The sequence below is a fragment of the Canis lupus genome, chromosome 2, assembly GCF_003254725.2.
Source record: "Canis lupus dingo isolate Sandy chromosome 2, ASM325472v2, whole genome shotgun sequence".
Classification (NCBI taxonomy): domain Eukaryota; kingdom Metazoa; phylum Chordata; class Mammalia; order Carnivora; family Canidae; genus Canis; species Canis lupus.
The window spans coordinates 16096227-16122244 of record NC_064244.1 but is presented as its reverse complement, the minus strand read 5'-3'; the positions used below and the strand labels follow the sequence as shown (position 1 = coordinate 16122244).

At 39.9% G+C, this 26018-nt stretch overlaps 1 protein-coding gene across 6 annotated transcripts in view; it reads right to left on the bottom strand.

The window, feature by feature from the left end:
- Positions 1-26018, bottom strand: part of MPP7 (MAGUK p55 scaffold protein 7) — a 313879-nt gene that overhangs the window by 172683 nt on the left and 115178 nt on the right. For 5 of the 6 annotated variants that reach the window (XM_035713379.2, XM_035713382.2, XM_049100344.1 and 2 more), the window contains one exon: positions 5471-5589. In XM_035713379.2, the coding sequence (XP_035569272.1) occupies positions 5471-5589 (119 nt within the window). The remainder of the gene's footprint in view (positions 1-5470; positions 5590-26018) is intronic. The other variant, XM_049100342.1, reaches the window with a different exon arrangement.

Sequence of the window (26018 nt, the reverse complement as noted above, 5' to 3'; positions counted from 1 at the left end):
TTCACATCCTTGTACGTATACTTGAAATGGGTAAACTGATATATGTCTCAATAAAGTGGTTACAGAGAGTGTTACTATCTAAATGTTGATGATACCCCAATCAGAGTTGTGAGACTTCACAAACAGAAATAAAAAATAAAAAACAGCACAGTTCGTAAGTCCACTAAAAAATAAATAAATTACTGTTTCTCTTAAGTTCAAATTAAACTGGATGCCTTGTATTTTATCTGGCAACCTGACTCCCAAGTCTATTTATTACCTCCAACCTAGAACTTACTAATTATCCTCAATTCAAGATCCACGTATCCAACTACACAGTAGGACGTTCTACTTGGTTAACTGCCAAATAGCAAATGAACATAAAACTAAAATCACCTTTCTTATGAGGAGATATTCAATTATGTCAGAAGTGGTATGTCAGGGCTTGTGCAGGTCTCTGGAGCCCTCTCTCAACCCCCGATGGCCTGGCATCAACAATCTGGTGGTTGGATTAGTGGATGTGGTGTCTAGGAGCTGAGGTTTAACCAACACGGGGGAGGAGTTTCAATACGTTGAGAAACATCACCCTGCTGGTGAGGGCAGGCTGAGCATCCAACTCTCTTTCTCAAAACAAAAATCACCTTTCTTCCCTCACCCATGGCTTCATTGCCATCGTCTTGACCTGGAAATCTCTAGGCCCATCCCATCTCCATAGCAACTAAATTTTATTTCTAAAAAAAAAACAACAACAACAACAACAAAAAAACAGTCTGATATCGTCATTCTGCTGCTTTAACCCTTTCAACATAGTGGCTCCTACCATGTTCAAATAAAGTCAAAGCCATTTAAGAAGAGGTCTCTGCCTGGGCCCCTGGGTGGCTCAGTTGGTTATGCCCCAACTCCTGCTTTGGGCTCAGGTCCTGATCTCAGTGCTGTGAGGCTGGATCCTTCATAGGGCTCCACACTCAGTGGAGAGTCTGCTAAAGTTTCTCTCTCCATCTCCCTCTGCTCATTCCAGCACTTATCTACGTTCTCTCATATGCTCACGTGCAGCTCTCTTTCTCTCTCTTGCTTGCTCGCTCTAAAATTAATAAATCTTAAAAAAAAAAGAAGAGATCCTGGCTTACCTTCTTTTGCTATACTTTGCACTGCTCCCCACACCCTTCCTTACCTCATGTATTAGCCAAGAGAAACTGCCAGGCTCCTTCTTAAAGGCACAGTGTAGGCTCTTGCCCCTAGGTGCTTGGGTTCCTTCTGCCTAGCGCCACCCCATAAATTCTTACCTGAGCAATGCCTACTCAACATTCAGGTCTCAGCTTAAAATGCCCAATCCTCCATGAGCCCCTGAGGTCAGCACTGAGTTAGGCACCTTGTGCCCTCATAAAAAGTTCTACACACAACCTATCGTAGCATATTGTAACTGCCCATCCCCCCCAGTTTACAACCTCCCCGGGAGACTGCAGACTGCAAGCTAGGGACTATTCAACTGGATATTGTAGCCCTAGTGGTCTATACAGTGTCTGGCACATAGTAAGAACTCATCAAAGACAATACGATTAAGACAATCATCAAAAGTTACAATTATGTAAGGGGAGACTGAGTAGCTCAGTCGGTTAAGCACCCAACTCTTAACCTCAGCTCAGGTCTTGATCTCAGGGTACTCAGTTCAAGCCCCATACTAGGGCTCCATGCTGGGCCTGGAGCCTACCTTAAAAAAAGAAGTTACAATTATGGGATAAGGGTATGGTTGAGCATTATCATTACCCCTTTAAGACCGAAATCACAGGGGATCCCTGGGTGGCGCAGCGGTTTAGCGCCTGCCTTTGGCCCAGGGCGCGATCCTGGAGACCCGGGATCGAATCCCACGTCAGGCTCCCAGTGCATGGAGCCTTCTTCTCCCTCTGCCTGTGTCTCTGCCTCTCTCTCTCTCTCTCTCTCTCTGTGTGTGACTATCATAAAAAAAAAAAAGACCGAATTCACAGAAATACAATAATTAAACCCCATCAAGAGAACTTTCTTGAAAATAATCAACTTGTGTTTTGTTGAAATACTTCAGAATCCTTAAAACAAGGATAAAATTCACCTTTTTTTTCCTCCTGCTCATACACATGTATGCAACTATTTGAAAGGGTACAGAGAATATGTGCAACTTTTTTTTTTTAATTTTTATTTATTTATGATAGTCACACAGAGAGAAAGAGAGAGAGGCAGAGACACAGGCAGAGGGAGAAGCAGGCTCCACGCACCAGGAGCCCGATGTGGGATTCGATCCCGGGTCTCCAGGATCGCGCCCTGGGCCAAAGGCAGGCGCCAAACCGCTACGCCACCCAGGGATCCCAATATGTGCAACTTTTTAAAAGGTCCTAACAACTTGGTATTCTTATCCTGGAAACCCAACACAAATGTGAAATACAAACAAAAATTTCTTGAGGAAACAGAAGTAGCAATCTTATTTAAAATAAATAAGGATGTCTTTATGCTGTATCTTCTAAAATAAACCAGATCACAAAAATACATACAATACAAATTTAAAAATTTAAAGCCAAGAAATCTCACCAGAAAAAAAAACACAAGGGTGTAAGATAAATTTAGAAATGGGGCTAAATGGGACACAAACTGTATGCTTCATGGTTCTGTATATTTGTGAATAACAGGTCCAAAGTGTGGCTCTCTACTTACTGGTGACCACATTCCCTGTGTTATGTGAATACCAATATTCTTATCTTGCCACACCTTATATATGACATTTCTCACATCTATCAGTATCATCTTTTTTCAGATACTTCTAAGATCTCATGCTCATGGTTTCAATTATTCAACTCTTCAATTTAGAAGTTTCTCTCATAAAGAAACAATCACAACTAACATTCTCTAGGACCACAATATTTCATTTCCAGTGACAAGCTCATAACTACAGTCTTCCTCTCAGAGAGTAGCTCATGATCTAAGGTGGCATGCCATACCTGTCACTGACTGTAATGCTAAACTGCCCCCTCTTAAGTATATTTTACATCAGACCAGAAAGCTACAGGTATTTAAAACTGATGGGGCGCCTGGGTAGCTCAGTCAGTTGAGCATCCAACTCTGGGTTTCAGCTCAGGTCATGATCTCAGTCATGAGGCTGAGTCCTGCATGGGGCTCTGCACTCAGCAGGGAATATGCTTGGGAATCTCTCTCCCTACCCCTGCTTGTGCTTGCTCTCTTTCTTAAATAAATAAATCTTAAGAAAAATCAGAACTGATGATTTAACAACCACTTTTTTTCTTATATAAAATAAGGTACAATACTGTGCAAATCTGTGCCAGAATAAAATCCAGTTTTGCCTTCACCCATCTTTCAATCACATGCCAACAGCTTCCATTGCAGGCAAAAGAGCCTAACATCAAAGCACATTTTGATTCACTCCAAAACACATCTTTTCCAATTCCTTTTGCTCAACCAAGATTTATGTTCAAAAGCTGGAGGCTTCTATCCTCCAACTTTCAATAGAGGCATTTGGAATACAGTTAAGTGGATTGTTCCAGCTGTTTAAACTGTGGTCCCATGAGCCTGTCTCCTGGAGGCATTTTCAGCTTTACATACTTGAAAATGAATAGAATGGGTCAGTCAAAGGACACACTTGAGGTCTGCCTGTGATTGAGGCAGGGAGTGGGGGCAGCTACTAAGAAACAGAGAATGGACTAGAGGGGCACAGTAAACCTTACTTTAAAAACATATTTTACAGCAATTACTGAAAGATCCTTGTAATAGTACACATGCTACTGTGCCACTTAAATGCTGGCAACATCAATTTATTTATTCACTGTTTTTCTAAAACCAGATATCAATAACTATATGCTTCCTAACCACTTACTATTTGCATTTACTTTGAGAAACCACCAAGCCTAAAACTCAAGAGCTAGTGTAACTAAGGCTTTTTTTAAAAAAAAACATTAGTTTTCTTCTTTTAATAGAAATAACAACCACCTGTCACTACTTTTTGGTCTTTCACATGCTACTGTAACTTTTTATTAAATACTAAATGCCTGCTTGTATTTGCCTAACCTATGTAACTATCAAAGAATGGAGATCTTCACTATTTTATTTGAAACTCACAAACTACCTTGTTAACAAATATTATAATTTCCATTTCATAGGAAGGAAACAGACAGTGGCCACATTACAACTAGAGACACACATGCATACATTGTTTGGGCATGTTTGTTTAATGATGAAGGGGTTGCTGATGTCATGTGAAATTCATTTTATTCCTTCTAGATCAAATCAATCTGAACAAATCCAGAGCTGTCCAACTTCCATACATTCAACAAAGGACTGTTTTCATGATTGCCTCAGTAACTCCTGAACTCAATCAATTAGAATTTCAAGCCATTTCTGACACATCCCAACAGAGCAACTGAACTACCAAAAATTTTTCAGAACACAAAAATACTGTGGCAATTACATAAAAACTAAATCAAGCACTCTAGTCTTTACATGTATTGCTAGGAAAATGCCACTCTCAACATTTTCATTTCTTGAGAGTTGCTACTGCTTGAGGCAGGCAAATTTCAGCAAATGTGACAGGAAAAAAATGTACTAAGATTTCTTCTACCCAGTGAGGCAAAAGCACATCAGAAGTGGCTCATTTTCAAATACTATACATCAGTAATAGCCTTCTCTCATGACAGACAACTGTAACAAGTTCACCTGAGTTCAGTTTTGGTCCAGATAGAGCTAAGGCACCACAGGTATCTATCTCCTACAGACGTAAGTAAGACTCACAATTTTTTTTCAGCTTGAGTTAAATGAGAGAAAATGCAATTCATATTTCCAGAAGCAAAACTGGCATATTTTCCAGTAAGCTTCTTGTTCTCATTTTACTATTTTAAGAGTTCTGATCACTCCCAGCATTGCTGTGTGGCAAGATCTCATTTCTGGTGGCTGATCATTTCCATGGCATGATGCTTTACCAGAACCATCTCCAGAAACTGTTTTTCTTCATTTTTAACTTCAGTGTATTTATACACAAAATACCATTTCAATGGCCTTGTGCCAAAAATAAAGAAAGAGCTTGCTCGAATTTCAGTTGACTTTGTTAAAGGAAATTATTTTAAATTAATGTGGCTACTGAACTGCTGCCATCCTTAACCTCAGAAAATATATTCCTTCTAATTTTTGCTGTGAACATTTATTTACTTAAGTTAAATTCCAGCTCATGAATGTTGACCATAAGGAGTCTAAACCTTCCTGCTACTATTTCATATTCTTCTAAACAAGGGCAGGCACACGTTGGCTGCATTAGTGCACACAGCCACATCACCACCATTAAGGGAAATCATCTAGGTATTTTTGGTAGAATCTTTAATAACTTCCACACCCATCAGGGAAATGGAACAAGGCAGTTTTGTTTGCAGACAGCAACAATTTGATCTCTGGTTTACTAGACGGGCTCAAAATATTTTTCCATATGTTTTTCCACAAAAAGAATCTAACATCAGCATGGTTTTACCTTTACCAGTGAATGCAGGCTCTTCTCACCAAACATATCCCAGAGGAAGGTCAGGTCTTCCTGGCTGTCCACATGTGGCTGCAGCTGGCCTGGCAAAGCAGCCAACAGCTCATACAGACCTAGAAAGTGAAAATAAAACACAAAGCGTAATCGTAGAGTGATCTCATTAATTTCGCTTAAGGTGTGTGTGAAGGATGGCTGGAACATGTCGTTTTTACTGGATCTGTATTCTGGGCCGTCAAGAAGAACACTTCTCCGTGGAAGCCAAGGAACTTTTTTCATTTTTAAAGCCCAAACAGGTATGCATCAACAGGCTAGCCTAACCTTTCGGTTGTCGACATTCTCCAGGCATCCAAGTGGACACAACCCGAGACAGAAATGTGTACAAGCTTTCAGAGGAAGAAGAAAACGCATACATTCCTTAACTTAATCATTACTACATTTCCCTCAGTGTTAGCCAAAGAGCAAAATGAGTCATGAATAGGAAAAACTTCCGTAGAGGAGCAGAAAATTGATAGAGTGGTCCATTAAAAAGGTTTTGTGGTTTCCAAAGAGTTCCTAATAATATATAGCTTCAAAAACATTTGCATTATCTACATCCAAATTCAAGTTCTAAAAAGCTAAGACCTATGAAGCCATACATAGTGTTGCTTTCTTGTAGCTGCTCATTTTTCAAAAACAACAACCACAAGCTACACAGAACTGAGTTTACCTTTAACTCCAATCTGGGCATATGTGACACCCTCTCAAAAAGTTAAGGAAAAGGGTGCAGGTTCCTCGAGGCCCTCCTCACTAGAAGCTTCCTGAGGCTAGACAGTAGCGCCCTGTTCCACCGGTAGCCTGTTGCAGAAACCCTCCACCTCCTTAGGGGGCTGTCAGACTCCTGACCAAGAACTGTTGCGACAGTGCCTGCCCAGGCCTCTTCAGGGAGGTGACCTAACAGAAGTCAGTATCAACTCTCAGCACACATTTCACTTTCCAGTGGGATTACATGAGGTAAAAAGGACAAAATTCCTTTTATTTCTGTCTGCTGTCTCCAAGAGCACTGAGACCTCCTGGGATCTACAACACACAAGATTGTTGTTATTCTTGCTCTGAATAAGTGCTGCTGTTCATCACAGGGACAGCTTTACAAGATATTTAACTAGCAGAGAATCATAAATTATGGCCTGCTGATTAGTATATCCATTATCTTCCTAAAGTATTATCATATTCTGATAATCAGTGATCATTCACCAAATGTATTCACTTTCCCTTGGAAAGCTGGATCTGTAACTTAAGACGTTAAACTCAAACATTCCTGGGACTGCATGTGGGCCAAAAAGATCTATAATACTTTAGGGGAAAAAAATGTCTCCCTATTACATTCTTAAGTATTCTTGATGGTTTATATTTATTCCCTTAAAAACTTGGCATCGTGTCGAAACTACCTTTTATTTATAATTTTGTAAAAATATTTTTAAGGTGTATAATAATACAGGTCTCACTTTATACATACACATATACAAACACCTTTAAAGTAACAATTGCCAAGATCAGTGGTTAAGGTCAGAGGTTCAAGTTGAAAATTATGTAAAAAGGAGGTAGAATTCCACTATTTTATTAGTAATTTCAGGAGCAGTAAAAGTAATTCCTTGTTGCTTGGAAATATGATTAGTTCAATTAATGATACTAATTCAACTATAATATAATTTATGAGGTATAGTTCTTGGGGGGGGGGGGTTAAATGAGGTAATACATTAGAACAGCCCCAGCACATGGTAAATAGTCTGTTTCATATGTAACTCAGTGAACTTCAGCCATTGTTGTTATTATTACTGATATTCATCATGACTATTACTTTTTTAAGATTAATTTACTTTACAGAGAGGCAGGGGACAGGGGCAGAGGGAGACAGAATCTTAAGCAGACTCCACGCCTCAGCATGGAGGCAAAGCTCAAAGTCAGGATCCTGTGATCATGGCCGGAGCTGAGACCAAAAGTCAGACAGACACTCAACCCACTGCACCACCCAGGAGCGCCCACCACTACTATTATTGAAAAATAAAATGTCTGAGTGAAACAGACCTAGATTCAAACCAGGTCTATACTTCAGTTATCTCATATAACTTACCTCAGCCTTCTTTCCTTCATATATTGAAAAAGAAATGGTAATCTGCACATGTAATAAAACTGGACAGGAAAAATACACAAGTGCGTGCATATAACACAGGTAAGATCTGAAGAAGGCTAAGGGACTACATCAGTGACAATGTACCCACTGTGGTTACCATAGCTACGCAAGATGTCACCACTGGAGGAAGCAGGCTCAAGCATACACAGGATCTGTATTATGTCTTCCAACACATGAATCCACGGTTATCTCAAAATACAGTTAAAGCAAAGGAGAAATTGTGGTAAATATGATTGTTATAAGAATGCAGGGGAACAAGGCACATAGCCCTGTGGCTGGCACAAAAGAGGCATTTGATAAAAAATTTTTTTAAATTATGTTCTTCTTTTTTTAATATGTCTCCTCTCATATGGAAACCCCATTGCAATGGTACAAAGTCAAAACAACAGCTTAGCTACACATTCCACTGGACACAATACCATACTCAGAAATAAAACCACCCTAGTCTTTTACATATGGAAAGTGTTAACTTTACCCAAGTACTGCTTAACTTTTTTGTGGGAATAAACCATATCATGTTTACATTAAAATAATAATTTCTCTGTTAGCAGTAGCTCATAAACCAGAGTTTTCTGGGTTTTCTTAGCATCATGCAGTTCTAATTTATATGCCACCCTAGTTTGGCACCCTAGTGATGACAGCAGTCACTTCCCTTCAGCTCCCACATCTGGTAGCCACACCAAAGCCAGAAGAGACAGGACAGCACCAACAAGAAATGAAAGAGGCTGAGAAGGGTTTGGAGGGCGGGGCGAGTGGCCTCAATGCAAGAAACATGGGCAATCACTCCCACTCCAATGCATCAGAGAGGCCCCAGAAACCATCTCAGTCCATGCTTAAAACCAGGTCCCTGTTCCTATGGGGGCTTTTTCTATGCACTGCCCAGAGTTCTAATAGTGACTACCACTACCAAATCCAAATTTTTTGGATCTTTGAGATCAGAGAGCAAGTAATTAGAGTTTAGATAATAAGGGATATCTTGAACAATCTTTCCTATATCTACCTAAATCTACTTAATTTTACCTAAATCTGAGCAACTACCGGGATGGCACTCCTCTGTCGTTGTTCAAACTCATGTGCGCTTCATCCCAGTACATCATTATGGTACCTACCTAAAAGTCTAAGACAAATCAGACATGATTGCCATCCCAGGACTTAACAGTGTAGAGGGCAAGCACAGACAGGTCTGTTAGGAAGTGCAGAGTGGGGTTAGACTGTGTGGTGAGGCAATTCCTCTAAAGAAGGAAGAAGACATCAGGGAAGGTTCCAGCAAAGAATTGCACCCAAGTTACATCTTTAAAGTCTACATTCCTGGGCAGCCCGGGTGGCTCAGCGGTTTAGCACTTGCCTTCAGCCCAGGGCCTGACCCTGGGGACTCGGGATCGAGTCCCATGTCGGGTTCCCTGCATGGAGCCTGCCTTCTCCCTCTGCCTGTGTCACTGCCTCTGTGTGTGTGTCTGTGTGTGTGTGTGTCTTGTGAATAAATAAATAAAATCTTTAAAAAAATGAAAAATAAAGTCTACATTCCTAAGATCAGCATTTATGAGTTCTCCCATTTGGAGAACTACATTAGTTCCTCTATACAGGTCAGTATAGAATATGCCACCACTCCACTCCAAAGATCTTACACCTTGGGTAACATAGAATATGTATTATATATGCCCAAAGAGAAAGTAATCTAATTTATAATGTCTCCTCTTTGGGGCAACTGGGTGGTACAGCCAGGTGAGTGGCTGACACTAGGTCTCAGCTCAGGTTGTGGTCTTGGAGTTACAAGTATAATAATTTAGATACTTGGGTTTTGCCCCACTTCCATATTTCATGAATTTTATTTAAATTCTTCATAATGACTTCTTTATCACGAGTACCACTTGTGGAATTTGGAATTGGAAGAGATCACCTTCACTTCTAATTATTTTACCTATAACACTTTTTTGAATGCATGGGAGATGCCTTCACTAAGAATCTGGGTAAAGCTGGTTGCTTTTGCATCTGTTCTACAGCTCTATGGTTTTTATCTCCACAACAAAACCACTTAACTACACTCTAAGTGTCTCTAGTATTTGCAGGTGTGAGGTTTTTGACCCCTCTCCAAGAAATATTAACTAAATCTACTTTAAACTTCCTTATATCTTTAAAAACAACAACAACCACCCTGCCAAATGATATCCCCATGACTCCAAAGATAGAAATTTGGGTTATATGAGACTAGCTAGGGCTTCTCCAATCAACACATGTTTGTGTAAGTCAATAACAAAGAAAAGGGTCTATAAGAAATTTTGTAAAGGCTTGACTATAAACCACCTCTCTCTTCTCTCAGAGATCATTTTAATAGTGGAAAGGAAACCCCCTCATATTTGGGTGCACAGGATACAAGACACTGTCAAAGACACACATGAAAAAATTATCTCCTAATAATGTTCCAGCAGAAAAAAGGCAATATTTTTGTATTAAGGACTTTATATACTGAAAGACAAGAAGGTAACAACAGCAAAACTAAAACACAACAAGGCTCAGTGGATTAGCATGTACAATAATTATAGCAATTTCAAGGAGGGAGCCATCAGTAAAGGTCAAGGAAGGTTATGCTAGTGCTGGCGGGATGTGAGTTGGGGTTGGAAGGAAGGAACATAGGGCCTGGAAGGGTGCATAGCAGCATGAAGGACACCCAAGAAGGAAAGTCAGCAATAATCATGTAAATGTATAGATTTTTGAAAGACACTAAAATTCTGTAAAGCTGAAGAAAACACTGGGAAGTACTCAAACCCCAGTTTCGGCTTTGTATGTTTGCCTCAGTCATGGTCCAATCCAGAAAAAAGAGCTGTGCCATAATTTGAAGCAGGAAAGTTTAATATAAATATATAACGGAGGATTATCTATGAAGTGGTAAAGCCATAATCTTTACCTAGGATACCTGTGGCTGAAGGAGATGACCCTAAAGGGAAAAATTGTGGAAGAGGAGCTCCCTCCCCAGGACTAGGACTCTTAGCTCCTTAGAGGTGGTGCAATTACAACCCAGCAGAAGGATGGGTTTCCCTCGGCCACAGCTTGCCCACTGTCACCAGGCCAGCAGGAAACACCCCTCCAGGGTACAGGTGGGCAGAGAACCATGGCTGGAACTGTCAAGCTGGAAATGCTTTGCAAGGTTAGAAGTGGGTAGAGCCTGGGTGGCTGGAAACCACAGCCAGGACAGGAAAGCCAAAATAATCCCCGAAGGTGGGCAGAAAAGTGTGAAAGGGACTGACAAACAGAACACCCCTCCTTGGGGTGTTGGCTATGCAAGACTGGGAAGGTGACTTCCGGGGTACCTGAGAGATCCACCAAGAACTTTCCTTTAGAGGGGTAGCTGAAACTCAAGAGGAAGCTGTCCACCTGGGTGTCACCAGAACTCAAAGGGGGTAGGTACCATGCGATGCTTCCCACATGTGCTGCTGCCGATCCAATGGGAGGAACAGAAAGAAGTGACACACACCAAAACAAGGAACCTCTTCCTCCTGTAGTGTGCCAGTGGTGACCTCCCCTGACGACGCTCAGCATCATGCCAGCTGCACAGAATACTTGAAGGGCCCTGCTGAACTTTCACAGGGCAGGCAGGAAAATATGGATGTGGAGCAGAGAGGCAATAAAATGATACCCGGCCCAATCTTCTACACACAGATTTCAGTGTGGGCGGATATGCGTGTGTGCAGGGCAACGACATTCTCCTCTGTCAGGGAGGAGGGACGTGGTCTTTCTGCTTTTATTCTGGAGCAGCTATCTGTTGCTTAGCAGTGGGAACACAATGAAAAACATTTAATCAGTACTTCATGAAGGTAAAGATTTTACTAATATGGATTTTGAAAGAGAAAAGTATTACATCAAAGGCTTGCATTTACAATGTGTGCCTATGTTGACAGTATGCGAAGCCTGGACCCAACAGCTCAGTTAGAGGATGTTAACTAAGTGACAGTTCTCAGTTCAAAGGCGACAAACGAAGGACACTCATGTCTAGCCAAAGAGAGCTCTCTCAACTTCAACCTCCACAAAAATGCCTAGTGTCTATAAAAGATGGTAGAAATAGAGTGCTGTTTAAAACAAAACAAACACAAAAACAAAAACAAAAAACCTAAAACTGGGAAAATACAAAGTACAAAGAGCAAAACTTTCAGAGCTAAGGGAGGTGTTTATAGCCGAGAAGCTAACTGCAGAGAGACGCACAGGTGTTTTAAGATATTTAAACAGGTCACTGATGCCTGCTCTTTAGGAAGTAAATATTGTACTCTACTCTGCCCTTCCCAAGGGATGTTAGATGGCAAATGCTGGCTGTCTGAAATCATAAAAAATATACTAATGAGAATACCTGAATACAGACTTAATTGCTCATTCTGCAAGCCAATCCATTAAGCCATTGCATATATAGACCACAATCTTAATTTAACTTCACTGATTCATCTGAAGTTAAAATGTACCACAGCTGGCTTCTCTGTAGCCTCACTACACTGAAAGATAAACACCTATCATTTTCCTCAAAGATAAAAACCTAAATACTTACTCCCCACTTCCAACAACTTATGGTTACGAGTATGTTCTTGAGGCTTTTTGAGCCCCAGGCAACAGAAGTGATAGAGGGTCTGTGGTAGGATTCTACACACAGATTGATTTACTTCTATGCCTTAGCAACTTCAGCTTGTCCTGCGACTTTTTCTTTGAAGAGTAATTTTGTAAAACTAAAGTCACAGTTCTATACTAATCCTATTATCTTAATATAAAATACACGTTCTATAACAGGCCAGTGATTTGATCAAGGTTCAGTGGAGGTAGACAACATTGACCTAATCCACAAGGGAATGTAACCACATTGAATAAACAATTCACTCAAAGATATAACGTATTAATCAGAAGATTATTATGAGTTATTATCATCTGGGATTGAGATTTCATTACTCAATAAGATTACTCAAGTCACTGGACCTAGGATGTTCACTTTTTTTAAAAAGATTTCTTTATTTAGCTTAGAGAGAGAGAGAGAGAGAATATACAAGCATGGAGAGGGGCAGAGGAAGAGAATCTCAAGTAGACTCCCTGATGAGCCCAGAGCCCAACACAGGGCTCAGTCTCACCACCCTGAGATCATGACTTGAGCCAAAATCAACAGTTCACCGCTTAACCAACTGAGCCACCCAGGTAATTTAAAAAAATAGCCACCAGGTAAGGATAGTAATTTTAACTGTAGGTAAAGAAAGGTCCCCATAGTCCTTTAGTCATAGTCAAACTCTCTACAGTTTGCACCTTGCCTAAAAAAACTCATTATTAAAAATTATGTCTATTTCTTCCCTTTTCTCTCCCCTCCTTAATCTTTCCTTCCTATCACCAACTAAAAAGCTTCCTAAAATAATAGTAATAATTATTACCAGGTGCAAGTCCTAGTAATAATAATCCCACCTAATACTTACCAAGCTAAGGTAAGTGCTTTGCAAGGATACCTCACCTACTGCTCTTCATAAGCAGGTTCCATTACTACCTTCCTTTTACAGTAGGAAATACATTTAGCCCTGCAAGTGGCATACCTAGGATGTAACTTCATTTCTGCCCATGCCTCTGTAATAATCCCACCATTTAAATCTCCTACTCAAAAATCTTACCTTAAAGAAAAGAGTTGAAGCCCTACCCTAATACCCAAATTAGAGATGGATCAAATATATCAAATATAAAGTAGTGCAAGATTTCATAGAATAGTTTTGTCACATTGAAGTTAAATGCTTTTCTTAACAAAGATAGATGATAGATAGATAGATAGATAGATAGATAGATAGAGATGAGAGAGAGAAAGAAGAAAGAAAGAAGAAAGAAAGAAAGAAAGAAAGAAAGAAAGAAAGAAAGAAAGAAGCTGATAGACTTTATAATAAAATTTTCACACATCAAAAAGAAAGAAAAACCCAAAGAAGTTTGCAGAGAAACTGCTAAAAATTATTTGCACCAAGCAAGTCATTGATATTAAGTACAAGAGATGAATAAAAGGACAGAAACATGGGGAATGGCATGTTAGCAGGCAGATGTGGCAGATGAGATGGCCCCCAGTGTTCAATCTGGCACATAATTTTAAATAATTTTGAAAAGACAAGCAAAGCATATCACTTCCTCTTATTAATTTAGGAAACAAATTTGCAAACACCCAGGGGCACCTGCTGGCACAGTCCAGAGAACATGTGACCCTTGATCTCAGGGAAATGACTTCAAGCCCCACATTGGGTGTAGAGATTACTTAAATAAGTAGATAATTTTTAAAAAAGAAATAAATTTTTAAATGCCCAGTCTTGGGCAGCCCGGGTGGCTCAGCAGTTTAGCACCACCTTCAGCCACAGGGCCTGATCTTGGAGACCCGGGATCAAGTTCCACATCAGGCTCCCTGCATGGAGCCTGCTTCTCCCTCTGCCTGTGTCTCTGCCTCTCTCTCTCTCTCAATGTGTGTGTGTGTGTGTGTCTCTCATAAATAAATAAATAAATAAATAAATAAATAAATAATAAAATCTTTTTAAAATTTTTAAAACTTAAATTAAAATTTAAAAATTAAAAAAAAATAAATGCCCAGTCTTGGCAAAGGTATGGGAAGACAAGCCCAGCAGTCATCTGTTGGGATAAACATTCATTCATTCAACCAGCATTTATTGAACACCTTAAGTTCTATGTGCCAGATGCTGGTCAAGGGGTTTGGGATATATCAGTAAACCACAAAGACAAAGATCCCTCCCTTCATGGAACTGTAGGAGGAAGACCAATGGTAAGTATTACAAGTAAACCACACAATGTGTTGGAAGGTGACAAGTACTGACAGAAAAAGACAAAGTAGGGGCACGTGGGAGGCTCAGTCAGTTGAACTTCTTCTGACTCTTGATTTTGGCTCAGAACACAATCTCAGGGTCCTAAGATTGAGCCCCATGTCGGGCTCTGTGCCCAGTGCAGAGTCTCCTTGAGATTCTCTCCCTCGACTCCCTCTGCCCCTGACCCCATGCTCTCTAAATAAATAAAATCTTTCAAAAAAGAACAAGTAGAGCAGTGTAAGATAGATCCATCTCTGGGCCACTGGCCTGTGGCAATGACAAATTAAAGAGTCTGGGTGCACCACAATGAGAAAGTGACAAATGAGCAAAGATTTGAAGGTGAAGGAGTTAGCCATGTGAGTAACTGAGAGACAAGCATTGCAGGCAGACAGATCAGACAATACAAAAACCCAAACCTCTAAGAGACAGAGCATGCCTGGAGTATCTGAGGAAGGGCAAGGAGTCCAGGGTGACTCAAGCAGAGGGAGGAAGAGGGACACATGTAAGAAATGATATAACAGAGGAAATCAGGGGCCAGATTATGTAGGGTCTTGTAGTACAAATATTACAAAGAATTTAATTTCTCCTTTAGAGGCAAAGAGCAACTGCAGGTTCTGCATGAAGGAGTAACATGATATTATATTTTAAAAAGCATCATTCCAGCTGCTAAACTGAGAAGAGACAGCAAGGGAGCAAGGACAGAGGCAGAGAAGCATGTCAGAGCATCAACGCACTGATCCAGGCACACGATGATGATGGCCTGCATCCAGCTGGCAGCCAGTGCAAGTTATAGAAGTATTCCAATTCTGGAGATGTTCTGAGGCCAGAGCTAGTTATGGATTTCTGTCTGAATGAGGGTTATGGGATAAAAAAAAGAATCAAAGACTCCCCTAAGACTAACTGAAGTTGCCATCAGCATGACAGGGAAGGTCAGTGTTCAATATGTTAAGTTCCAGATATCTATTGGGTATCTGAGCGGAGATGCAGTAGGCAGCTGGATACAGGAGTCAGGAGCTCAGCAGAGCAGTCTGCGCCAGAGGTCTATATTTACAAGCCATTGGCATATGGATTGTATCTAAAGCTCTGAGCCTGAAAGAGATCCTCAAGGTCATGAGTGTAGAAATAAAAGAGGAGCCAAGGACTGAGGCCTGGCAGGTGAAGGAGAAGAGCAACTGACCATCAGCAAGGTGATATCCAGGAAACCAAGTGTGCCAAAGAAGAACAAATAATCCACTACTTCAAATGCCATCGACAGGCCAGGTGGAAGAAGGACCGAGGTCACCCATTGGATTCAGCGACATGAGCTTATGAATTCTGGCATCATGGTAAGTGAAGAGCTGAGATGAAGAGCACTGAAAATAGAAACATGTTGGAAATAGAAAACACAGACAACTCCTACAAATACAGACACCCCTCACGATCTCACCCAAGAGAACCGATGTTTGTAAGGGAATGGGGAGTGAAGATATTTGTAAGATGAGGAAAGAGGGAAAAAAAAAAAAAAAAGGCCAGCATATTTGTGTGGTTATGGCACTGATCCCTACAAAGAAATTTTGACACTGCAAAGGAGGGGGGATCTGCTCTTCTGTCCTGCAGCAGATGGGGAGGAACAGGGTCTGGTGCACAAGTGGAGGGATGGCATTAGACGCAAGTGTGGCTGGTTCACCGACAGCCCTAAAGAGGAAGGCTGAATATGGGGGACATCTGGTACAGGGAACATGTGGCCGCTCCTTTAGGATGGAGGCAGCCCACAGTATTTTCGGTCACCTGCTGAGGGTGAGGGGAGGGAAGAAGTGTTTGCATCTGAAAGAAAAGACAAAGAGGCATCTGGGAGAATGGAAAAATGAATAAAAGCAGGGAAGTCATAAATTGGGGTACATTACTGACAATACGACAATTGAAAGCTGGCATTCCCTTTGATCCAGTGATTTCCTCATTTAGGCACTCATTCATTACATTTCCAGAAAGCCCAGAGGGCCACCTACACCACCAATCCACCACTGCTATCAGTGTGCCATTTAGGAAGAGAAACCAGAACAGGAAACAATTACTTTCCTTTTTTGCCATATACATTTCTGCACTGCTTGAGATTTTACAAAATTGATATCACTTTTATAATTTTAATAATTTTGCTGCTGGTAATAATCTGACATAAACCTTTCTGCAGCCCTATCGCTCACAACTTCCCCCAAAATTCCATTCCAGCCACAGATGTTGGCTTCTTGCTATTCCCTGAAAGCATAACTCTAGCCATGCAATCTTATCCCAATGCACTAAATAGTTAACTTTCTGGTGACAGCTACTGCTGTCTTCTTCCCCTCCTTCAGGACCCTGGAGAATATCTGAAAGACAAAACAATCATGCTAACATACTTCCTTCAAGTTTCACGAGCAGGTTTAACATAACACACTTGACAATATTTCAAGGAGTGTGGAAGGAGGCAAAGTCTGAGACCCTGTGCATTTCAAAATGCCACCTGCTCCCTTTCCCACCTCACTCTGCAAAGATGGGGTGCTGGCCATGTGCCAGGCACTGTTCAGGACTGGGGCTGCAAAGTTGCGGGCAAGGGGAAAGGCAAACAGATTCATCCCCCGGGTGTAGTGCAGGAAGCTGTAGGGAAAGCAAAACCAGAGTTGTAACTGTGAAAGGCGCATTAGTAAGGGAGCGCATGGCCAATGCGAACATCAGGGGAAGCTTCTTCCCCAGTGGAGGGACCACAGTGCTGACTTCAGGGAAGCACAGACCTTAACTGGAGGAACAGGAAAAGAACCGCACTTACAAAGGCCCTGGGGTAGGACACCAAAAGACAGAACTACAAATCCCGATTCTACCACTGGGAATTAACATCTCTGTGCTGCTATCTTTAATCTGTAAAGTTGACACAGCAGGACTGACCTCAAGGACTGTCATGAGGATTTAAATGAACTCTCAGAAAAGCTTAGAATGCCCCCCATGTGGCAATACCACCTATGTACGCATTTTTAAAATAAAAATGAGTTCCTGGGGCACCTGTGTGGCTCAGTCAGTTAAGCGTGCAACTCTTGATCTGGGCCCAGGTCATGATTCCAGGGTAAAGGGTCCTGGGATCCAGCCCAGAGTCAGGCTCTGCACTGCGGGGAGTCTGCTTGAGGATCTCTCCCACTGCCCCTCCCCCCTGCTCGCGCTCCTGCACTCAGTCTCTAATATGTAAATTATTAATTAAAAACAAATTCCAGATTGAATGCCAAAATACATGAGAACGCCCAACCATCAAGGAGACAGATAAAAAAATTTAAGTTTCTCATGCTGAACTACATTAAAGGGGAGAAAGGCTTTCCACAATAGGTAAATACATGCACAGTGAAGGATCCCAAGTTTTGGGGGTAAAGAGCAAATTAGACAGAAATGAAAATAAGTGATCATGTGCCCTTGACCCGAGTCGGTCTAGACGTCTCCAGAGTAAAGCGTAGTGGGGTAGAAAAGAAACAGGACAAAATGCTCTCTGTTCTCAGACAGCTGAAGTTCAAGGCATCATCTCATGTTCAAAATAGACATACCTGACAAACACTTGTAAGAAACATCGATTGCTACAATTATGAGGATACCATTATCACATATTAATTGACAAACTTGTGACAATAGTGGCTTATGTAAACTGTGTGCCAGCACATGGTACTATTTCCAAATCCAGACTGAAGGTCCAGGAAACCAATCATTCGTCATTAACACCAAACATGTTGAGATAGTTGCACACTGACCTTGCCAAACGCTACAAGTAGTAACAGAAAAATAATATTAGTCCCTATCCTGAGATGACAACAGGTGCTTCTCACTTCCCTCCAGACTACCAGCATTAGACATAGTAAAGAAACACAGTGGATGATGATCAACTATACCTAACTGGCCATTGCCTTATGAAAACAGAATTACTCAAGACAGATCTGACAATAAACACCTACTCGAATTGTTCAATCATTCTGGATCTCTGGCCCCTTAACTCTGGAAGTGACATTTAAAAATGCTTCACTAGGTACAGGATCCATTTTGTCCTCATAAATACTGTTACCTTCATTCTTCTGGCAGAACTAAACCTTGGGGAACCCTGGCTACATCCAGAGATCATGGCAAACCAGCCAGCAGTCTAATTCATCTCAAGAGTTTGGTTGGTTGTTCTCTTCTTTTTTTAAGATTTACTTATTTATTTTTAGAGGGAGGGAGAGGAAGAGAGAGAGAATCTCAGGCAGACCCCCCATTGGGTGCAGAGCCCAATCTCATGACCCTGAGATCATGACCTGAGCTGAAATCAAGAGCCAGATGCTTAACTGAGCCACCCAGCCACCTTGTGGTTGGGTTTTTAAACCTTTTCACATCAGGTCTCCCAGCAAATTTTAAAGGGTTGTTGATATAATTAACAGATTCATAAGAAAAATGTCAAGAACTCTTGCTTCATTCCTATTTGCAGTTTAAGTGATCAAAAATTGACAGAATTTTATTTTCCATTTCAAAGTTACACAGTTATATAGGAAAACAAAAGATTCTGGGATGTGAAATTTACCAAGGAGCTTCTTCACACAAAAATAACAAAATTCTCAGAAAGCAAACTGCAGGAGTCAGAAACTCACACCAGAAAGTCCCAAAAAGGCTCACCATCTGGTATGGACCCACCCACCTCACAAGATTCATCTTAAGTATAAAAATTATTTTCTGAATCTTTAAGATGGATAGAAGAGGGGACTAGGAAGTACTAGGTGAAAAAGAAGCCAGGAAACATCTTTATTTCCCACACAGATGAGAATAAGGACATAATGCTTTGGCAAAGAAGAAAATTAGCAGACTTGTCACATTTGTCAAACAATAGAGAACTATCTTTTCATCAAGAAAACCATCAAGTACAGACACACCATCTGGACTACATCAAAACCAATCCAAGGGCCAAGCAAAAAATAAAAGCCTCCAACATACCCAAGTGCTTGTGGTTCAGGAAACCTGAAGAGAACGAGGCAGACAAAGGATATGAACTATGATTCTGCTCACTTGTACTGGATTGAAGGGGATTCGTATCTGCTTACATAGACCTGAAGCTAAATGAAAATAATAATGCTTAACACAGCTTAGAGTTACTGGAGGGCCTTATCCATGTAATGAGTAGATAAGCAGTCACTGCTACTCTGGACCATTCACTTCAAGTTAGCAAGGACCATAGTCTGCCTAGAGACATGGCTGCGGTTCACTTGAGACAATAGGATCCCAAGGAAGAGAAGATGGGAATGAGGGGTGTGGCGGGGGTGGGGGGGAGGAAGAATATGTAGCAGAAGAGGAATGAATCTGCAAAATAAAGGATCCATAGGACACTACGACTGTTCACATATTTGGAAAACCACATCCCCATGCACCTGAATAACAAAACCATGTGTGGAAGGAAGATAGGCAACTTCATGGTTCCATGTTTAGGTTGAGCTGATGACAGAACATTAGATGAGGCAGATATATACATGACTCACTAATTACTACTCCACTGAGGGAGAGAAGAATATCTCATTTTAAGCAAACTACTGAATTATAAACATATATTAGGTATCCACCAAACATGAAGACATTAACTAGTAAGAACTAATATGAAGTATTCCAAGCAAAGAATCTGGCCCATATTTTAGGCAGTGATACTCCCAACCAAACCCAGCACCAGCATCAGCAATACTATATCCAAACACAAGGAACAAAGTATAGATGTGTGTGTGTGTGTGCAGGATGCAAGAGATTCTAATTCAGAGTAAAAATTTGCTAAGCAGAGGTAAATTTTCACTAAGGAAAATTAAAAGGCTATAATTAAAAAAAAAAAAAAAGAAAACTTTTACCAAGGTATTGTTTTAAATACCCAGCATGATCCGTGACTCCTGACCCAAAAAATGTTTTAACCAAAACTAACAGAGAATTTCACACATTCCCTCCCTCTACCTCCATAGCACGTTTATAGAAATAGTTATGCCACAATCAAAATAAGAGATATCAAGATACATTGTAGCTATTCTGAAAATTCAAAGAAAAAGATGATAAAGTATGGATCATAGATCCATCTATATAAAGAAATCTTTGTTGAGGGCAATTTATTTTCTATTGCTTTTTCATTGTATTTGAGCAAATATAAACTACTACTATTAAACCAAAGAAAATGACTTTAATACTGAAACGTGACATTAACTCTCACAACAGGAACATCTCTAAATGTACAATCATACAAAAATACAGAAGTGTGAACTGAAGAAATTTTTCCAGTTCCAGAAAACGGCTTCTGTAAAAATAGAATATTCTGTACAAGACAGTAGGAGTTCCTAAGAGAATAAGTAGCTCAGAATTTGATGAAAGTGTTCCCGCAGTGAACAATTCACTCTTCTTGCAGATTCCAGATGCTCAGCATTCCTGACATCAGAATGGAAAAATTTACTGTTAGTCTAGAGAAATTTAATATCACCATTCTTGTCATATCCCTCATAGCTTCATTATTAGAACAAGTCTGGGGAAGCTATAAACCTATGTTAAATGATAAAAAAGATGTTCTCTGTGTTCAATCATACTCAATCGAATAAGTAACTGAAATACTTAGAAATCCTATAGAAAAAGACTTGAGGAAAATAAAAACATATTTATTTGGTATTTTTCTTGGTTTTGATATTTGCGTTCTGTACAGGATAGCCAGGCACAGGACGAAAACATTTAACTATAACCAAGGGCTAATAAACACTAAAGGACATATATCGACGCCCAGAGCAACACTATAAAATTTTATTATATTAATAAAATGGGATACACCCAGCTTTAAATTTTCCACTTTGTCAAAGGTAAAGTAATCAGCACTATTCAGTGCCATTCATAACAGGCTTCAATTTTTCTCATTTTAAGTATGTTTTATTTCCAAGAGGACCTATACTAAAATACTTTAATATAACCCCAACAGAAGCATTCTTTCTTATATTCTCCACCAATCACAAATAGCTTATTAAAGCATTTGGCAAGCTCTGCTGCATATATGCAAAACAATTTAAATAATTTTAATATTGCAGTCTGTTAATTACATTTTACACAATGACCTCCTAAAGCCTATAATATCAAGGGAAGGTAACAGAGGGTGTGTGTGCACACCTGTACTTAAGTCCCATTTCTAAAAGCCACCTCTAAGCTTTAAACAGATTTCATTGGTAATTAGCTCTGTGTTGGCAGTCTGTGGTCCACATAGGGCAGCCTCCGCTAACCAAGGGAGCAGCACAGTACAGATGACCACGAAATATGGTTTGAACTACACAGGCCCATTTATTCATGATTTTTTTTTTTACAGCATGCTACTGTAAATATATTTTCTCTTATGGTTTTCTCAATAATATTTTCTTTTCCCTAGCCCACTCTATTCTAAGAATATAGTATAGAACACATACAACATAGAAAACACATTCATCAACCTGTTTATGTTATCGGTAAGGCTTCTGGTCAACAGCAGGCTATTAGTAAAGTTTCTAGAGAGTCCAAAATTACACATATATTTTGAACTATGTCAGGGAAGGGAGTTGGAGAGAGGCTGATGCCCTGACCTCCACAGTGTTCAAGGGTCAACTGTACTTTGACTCTTAAAAGTACTCATTCACAAGATAAAGCCACAGCAAAATGAAAATTACTTCGAAATGCTTATGAATTAGGGCCTATAACTGTCTTTTGGAAAAATGAATTACACATACGCTACATGTAACCAGTTACCAGGCCTCCTAGCCTGAAACACTTGGCTATGGACGGTAAAGTACTGTATTTGTTTTATAGTAGTTAATTGCATGGTAGGATTTATTTTCATTTATTTCAGTAATCATAATACAGTTAAAATTGAACCTACCTTGTAGTGAGGTCAAGCCAAATAGAGTTTATCTGGACTTTAGCTTTCCCTGAAGAACAGCAACCTAAATCTTACCTCTCATCCTCCTATATTCAGTGTATTAACGGTATGTAATGGACAGACTGACAGGTGCTAACCTTAATCAGGAAGAAAATTGCAAGAGACACCAAGTAAAAACAAGGGAGCCTCCCGGTTGTACAACTGGCACTGGAGAAAGGGAAATGGGCATTTCTCTTAGGATGATAAGAGTCCACAGAGATAAAGCATGAGTTCTTAACACCTAACCAGTGCCTCTGTGTTTTGTTAGGAGATGAACGCATAAAAAGTGCCTCGCCCATGGAGGACCCTAGCTGTTACGGAATGGCTGCCATTATCTTTATCACTTCCTCCCAGAGGCTCATTAGTTGAATCAGTAAGCAATCAAGGGAAGGAAAAGCTCCTAGAAGCGTCCAGAATTATTTATAATGGCTTTCTTTTCAGATATTCTCCTGAAATGGCCCTCATGATATTCCCCAAGAACAATCTGTTACAGAAAAATACAATAGCTGTGCTCCTAAGAAACTTCACATTACCAAATTGTGTAAAAAAACCTTCACTAGGGATCCCTGGGTGGCGCAGCGGTTTGGCGCCTGCCTTTGGCCCGGGGCACGATCCTGGAGACCCGGGATCGAATCCCATGTCGGGCTCCCGGTGCATGGAGCCTGCTTCTCCCTCTGCCTGTGTCTCTGCCTCTCTCTCTCTCTCTGTGACTATCATAAATAAATAAAAAAAAAAAAAAAAAAAAAACCTTCACTAGTGGGGAAAAGACGTAGTAGGTTCGAGAGTTCCCGATTAATAACTATGGTACATCCATACATGGATTTTAATAAGTGGAATAGCCTAAGTTGTAACTATATTTTATTTTTAAGCAAAAAGTAGTAAATTGGTGGTTTGCAACTGTTGACCATGAACCTAAATGCCTCACCTTTAAAACCACATGAGTCTTCTGTAAACAGCTTGAAATTTTGTTTCTAACAGAAATCATAACCATCAGGAAGTAAAACCCCTCAAAAGACTGGCCCAGCTAGGTCTGCTGAAACAGAATATCTGGAAAGAGATCTAGTACACATAAAGAATTGAGTAGAAGATAAAGGTACCAATGCAAATCATTCGAGCAGTGAGAAATTTTTCTACCAAAAGTGTTGAATCCTTACATTGCCATTCAGGAAAAAATGAAATCAAACCAATTAGGATCCCTACATAACGAAGCCAATTGCTAATCATCTCTTTACACGCAAATTGCATTATTAAAATTCAATTACAAAAATTCTTGCACAATATCTACAGGGGTGATTTTTCCACAATCCTCACTTGACAAGCAGCAGCAAAGCAAAATATAGAGGCCTTAGGTACTCTGTGCCATATCTTATCAACACATGTCTACTTGAGCTTCCTAAACAGTACTTAAAAACGTAGCAGGTTCAAGTGCACTACAGCGGAAAGAGAAGTTTAATATTTAATGTGAGTTCTGGCAAATAAAACATATTTTTAAATTTTATCAATTTCATTGGCCCTATACAAGAGCTATTTAATTACATCTTAATGGCAGAAAACCATCTCAATTTGATCTCCATCTTTACTGTAACCACTTACCATGTATCCCTCAACTTCTAAATGAAAAAAAGTCATGTCTTCTGAATGACAGATTCTGAAAGCAAATATAAACACATTAAATACAATTTATATTACCAAAGAGAAAAAAGTTTTTTCAGGTAAGTTAGGAATGTACTTCTATCAAAAACTGAAGGGAGGTCACATGATGAAGTGTTCAGTAGAGTTTCAAAAGAGACCAGGATGGGGGAAAGTTCATTTCCATGGAACTCATTAGCTAACTGTAATTCACGTTCCTAAGGAAAATTATTCCTTTAGAAGAAATTTCCAAGTTTCTGCCATGTAAAATAATGTTATGTCCAAATCCTATTCATCCCTAAATTCCAGATCAAGTGCCCCTTGTTTCACCTACCCCAAAAGCTGGCACTGATCTCTTCCGACTCGGAACTTCATCTCACTTCATCCATCTCACCTCTCCTAGGATACTGAGTGCAGTCAGCCTTGCTCCTGAGACACCTATAGTCTCCAAAAATTTCACTGATTCTAAAATGCATTGTTATACATTTTAATTTAAAGTGCATGCTTCTACCTGTTTACATGTTTTGAGAGAATTGGCATTTTTAGCGCTTTTATAAAAAGGCCTATTTTCTTTCAAAACATAGTTTGCATCCAAAAGTTTTAAAAAGACAGCCTATATATATACACACAAGCATATACAGAAAACTGGGCTATAAAAATAGCCTTTCGATGTAACTACTCTTATTTCATAAGAAGACCACCAAGAAATATTCCCTTTAATTTAAATGCCATTTAATGTAGCATGTTCTCCTGACCAAGAAATTGCTGGGAGAGCAAGGAGGGACATTTTCCAAATTGCTAACTGGGCTCCAAGCCTCACAGGAAACAGTGCAAGAGAACAGATTAATTCTTATTTTATTTTTATTTATTTATTTGAGAACAGATTCTTGTTTCTTAAGGTACAGACTGCTGAGCAGAGAGTCCAGTGGTTCTCATGTGGCCCACGGGCAGTTTCCACTGGCAACTTAGCACTACTGAAGGAAAAAAAAAAATCAATTAAGATTTTATTCACCTGGGTTTAAATTTGCAACAGGATTACGATTTTTGCCTGTTTTCAGAAGGCTGTGCCAGTGCTGCAGAAGCTAAGCTTGTCAGAGCTTTTCTATTAACCTTCACAGCATTCACTTATCACCATCATGTTTGGAAATTGTATACTACACAACTATATCAAGCCATATACTCAATTAACTAAGATAGATGAAAGACTTAAAATTAGTTTATAGAAGCCCAGTCATTGAATATAGTAATACAGAGGTACCTGGGTGGCTGAGTCGATTAAGCCTCTGACTCTTGATCTTGGCTCAGGTCATGGTCTCTGGGTCATGAGATTGAGCCCCACATTGGGCTCTGTGCTCAGTGTGGAGTCTGCTTGAGATTCTCCTTCTTCTGCCCCCCCACTTGCTCCCTCCCTCCCTCCCTCTCTCTAAAACAAATGTTGGAGAAAAAAAAAATACTAATACATAGAGGTTCCAATCTTGTGAATATTTAGGATCTAATTCCCAAACAATCCAAGATTACAGGAATATAGACATTATGATATTCACCAACAAGCCCTCATTTAAACATTCCTTCCCATCTAACACATGCTCTCTACACTAGGTCATTGGTTTTTATCTTGGATGCCATAAACATGACTGCAAAACTACAGGACTTCACAGGGCTGACAAAAGTACTGATAAAATGATGCTGATCATAAACAAGTCTCTGAAAGAGGTCTGCTAGTCAACAACTGAGAAAAATGTAATATACCTGACAATATTTTTCACTTCAAAAGGGAACATCTGAACACTGAACTTTAAAAATGAACAAAGGCCAAATACTCCTGGAGAAACTAAAGACTTCAAGTATTTTTGTTAAAATGCCCTTTTAACTGGAAAACTCAAGGGCTATTATAAAATGTTGCCAACAAGGAAAAATTCAGCAGGATGCATTACATCCATGCTAAGAATTAGCAGTTAAAACTGTAACCTACAATGTTCTTAATTACATTTCAAATGTGGTCACAATTGTTTTTTGGGTTTTTTTTTTTAAGATTTTATTTATTCATGAGAGACACAGAGA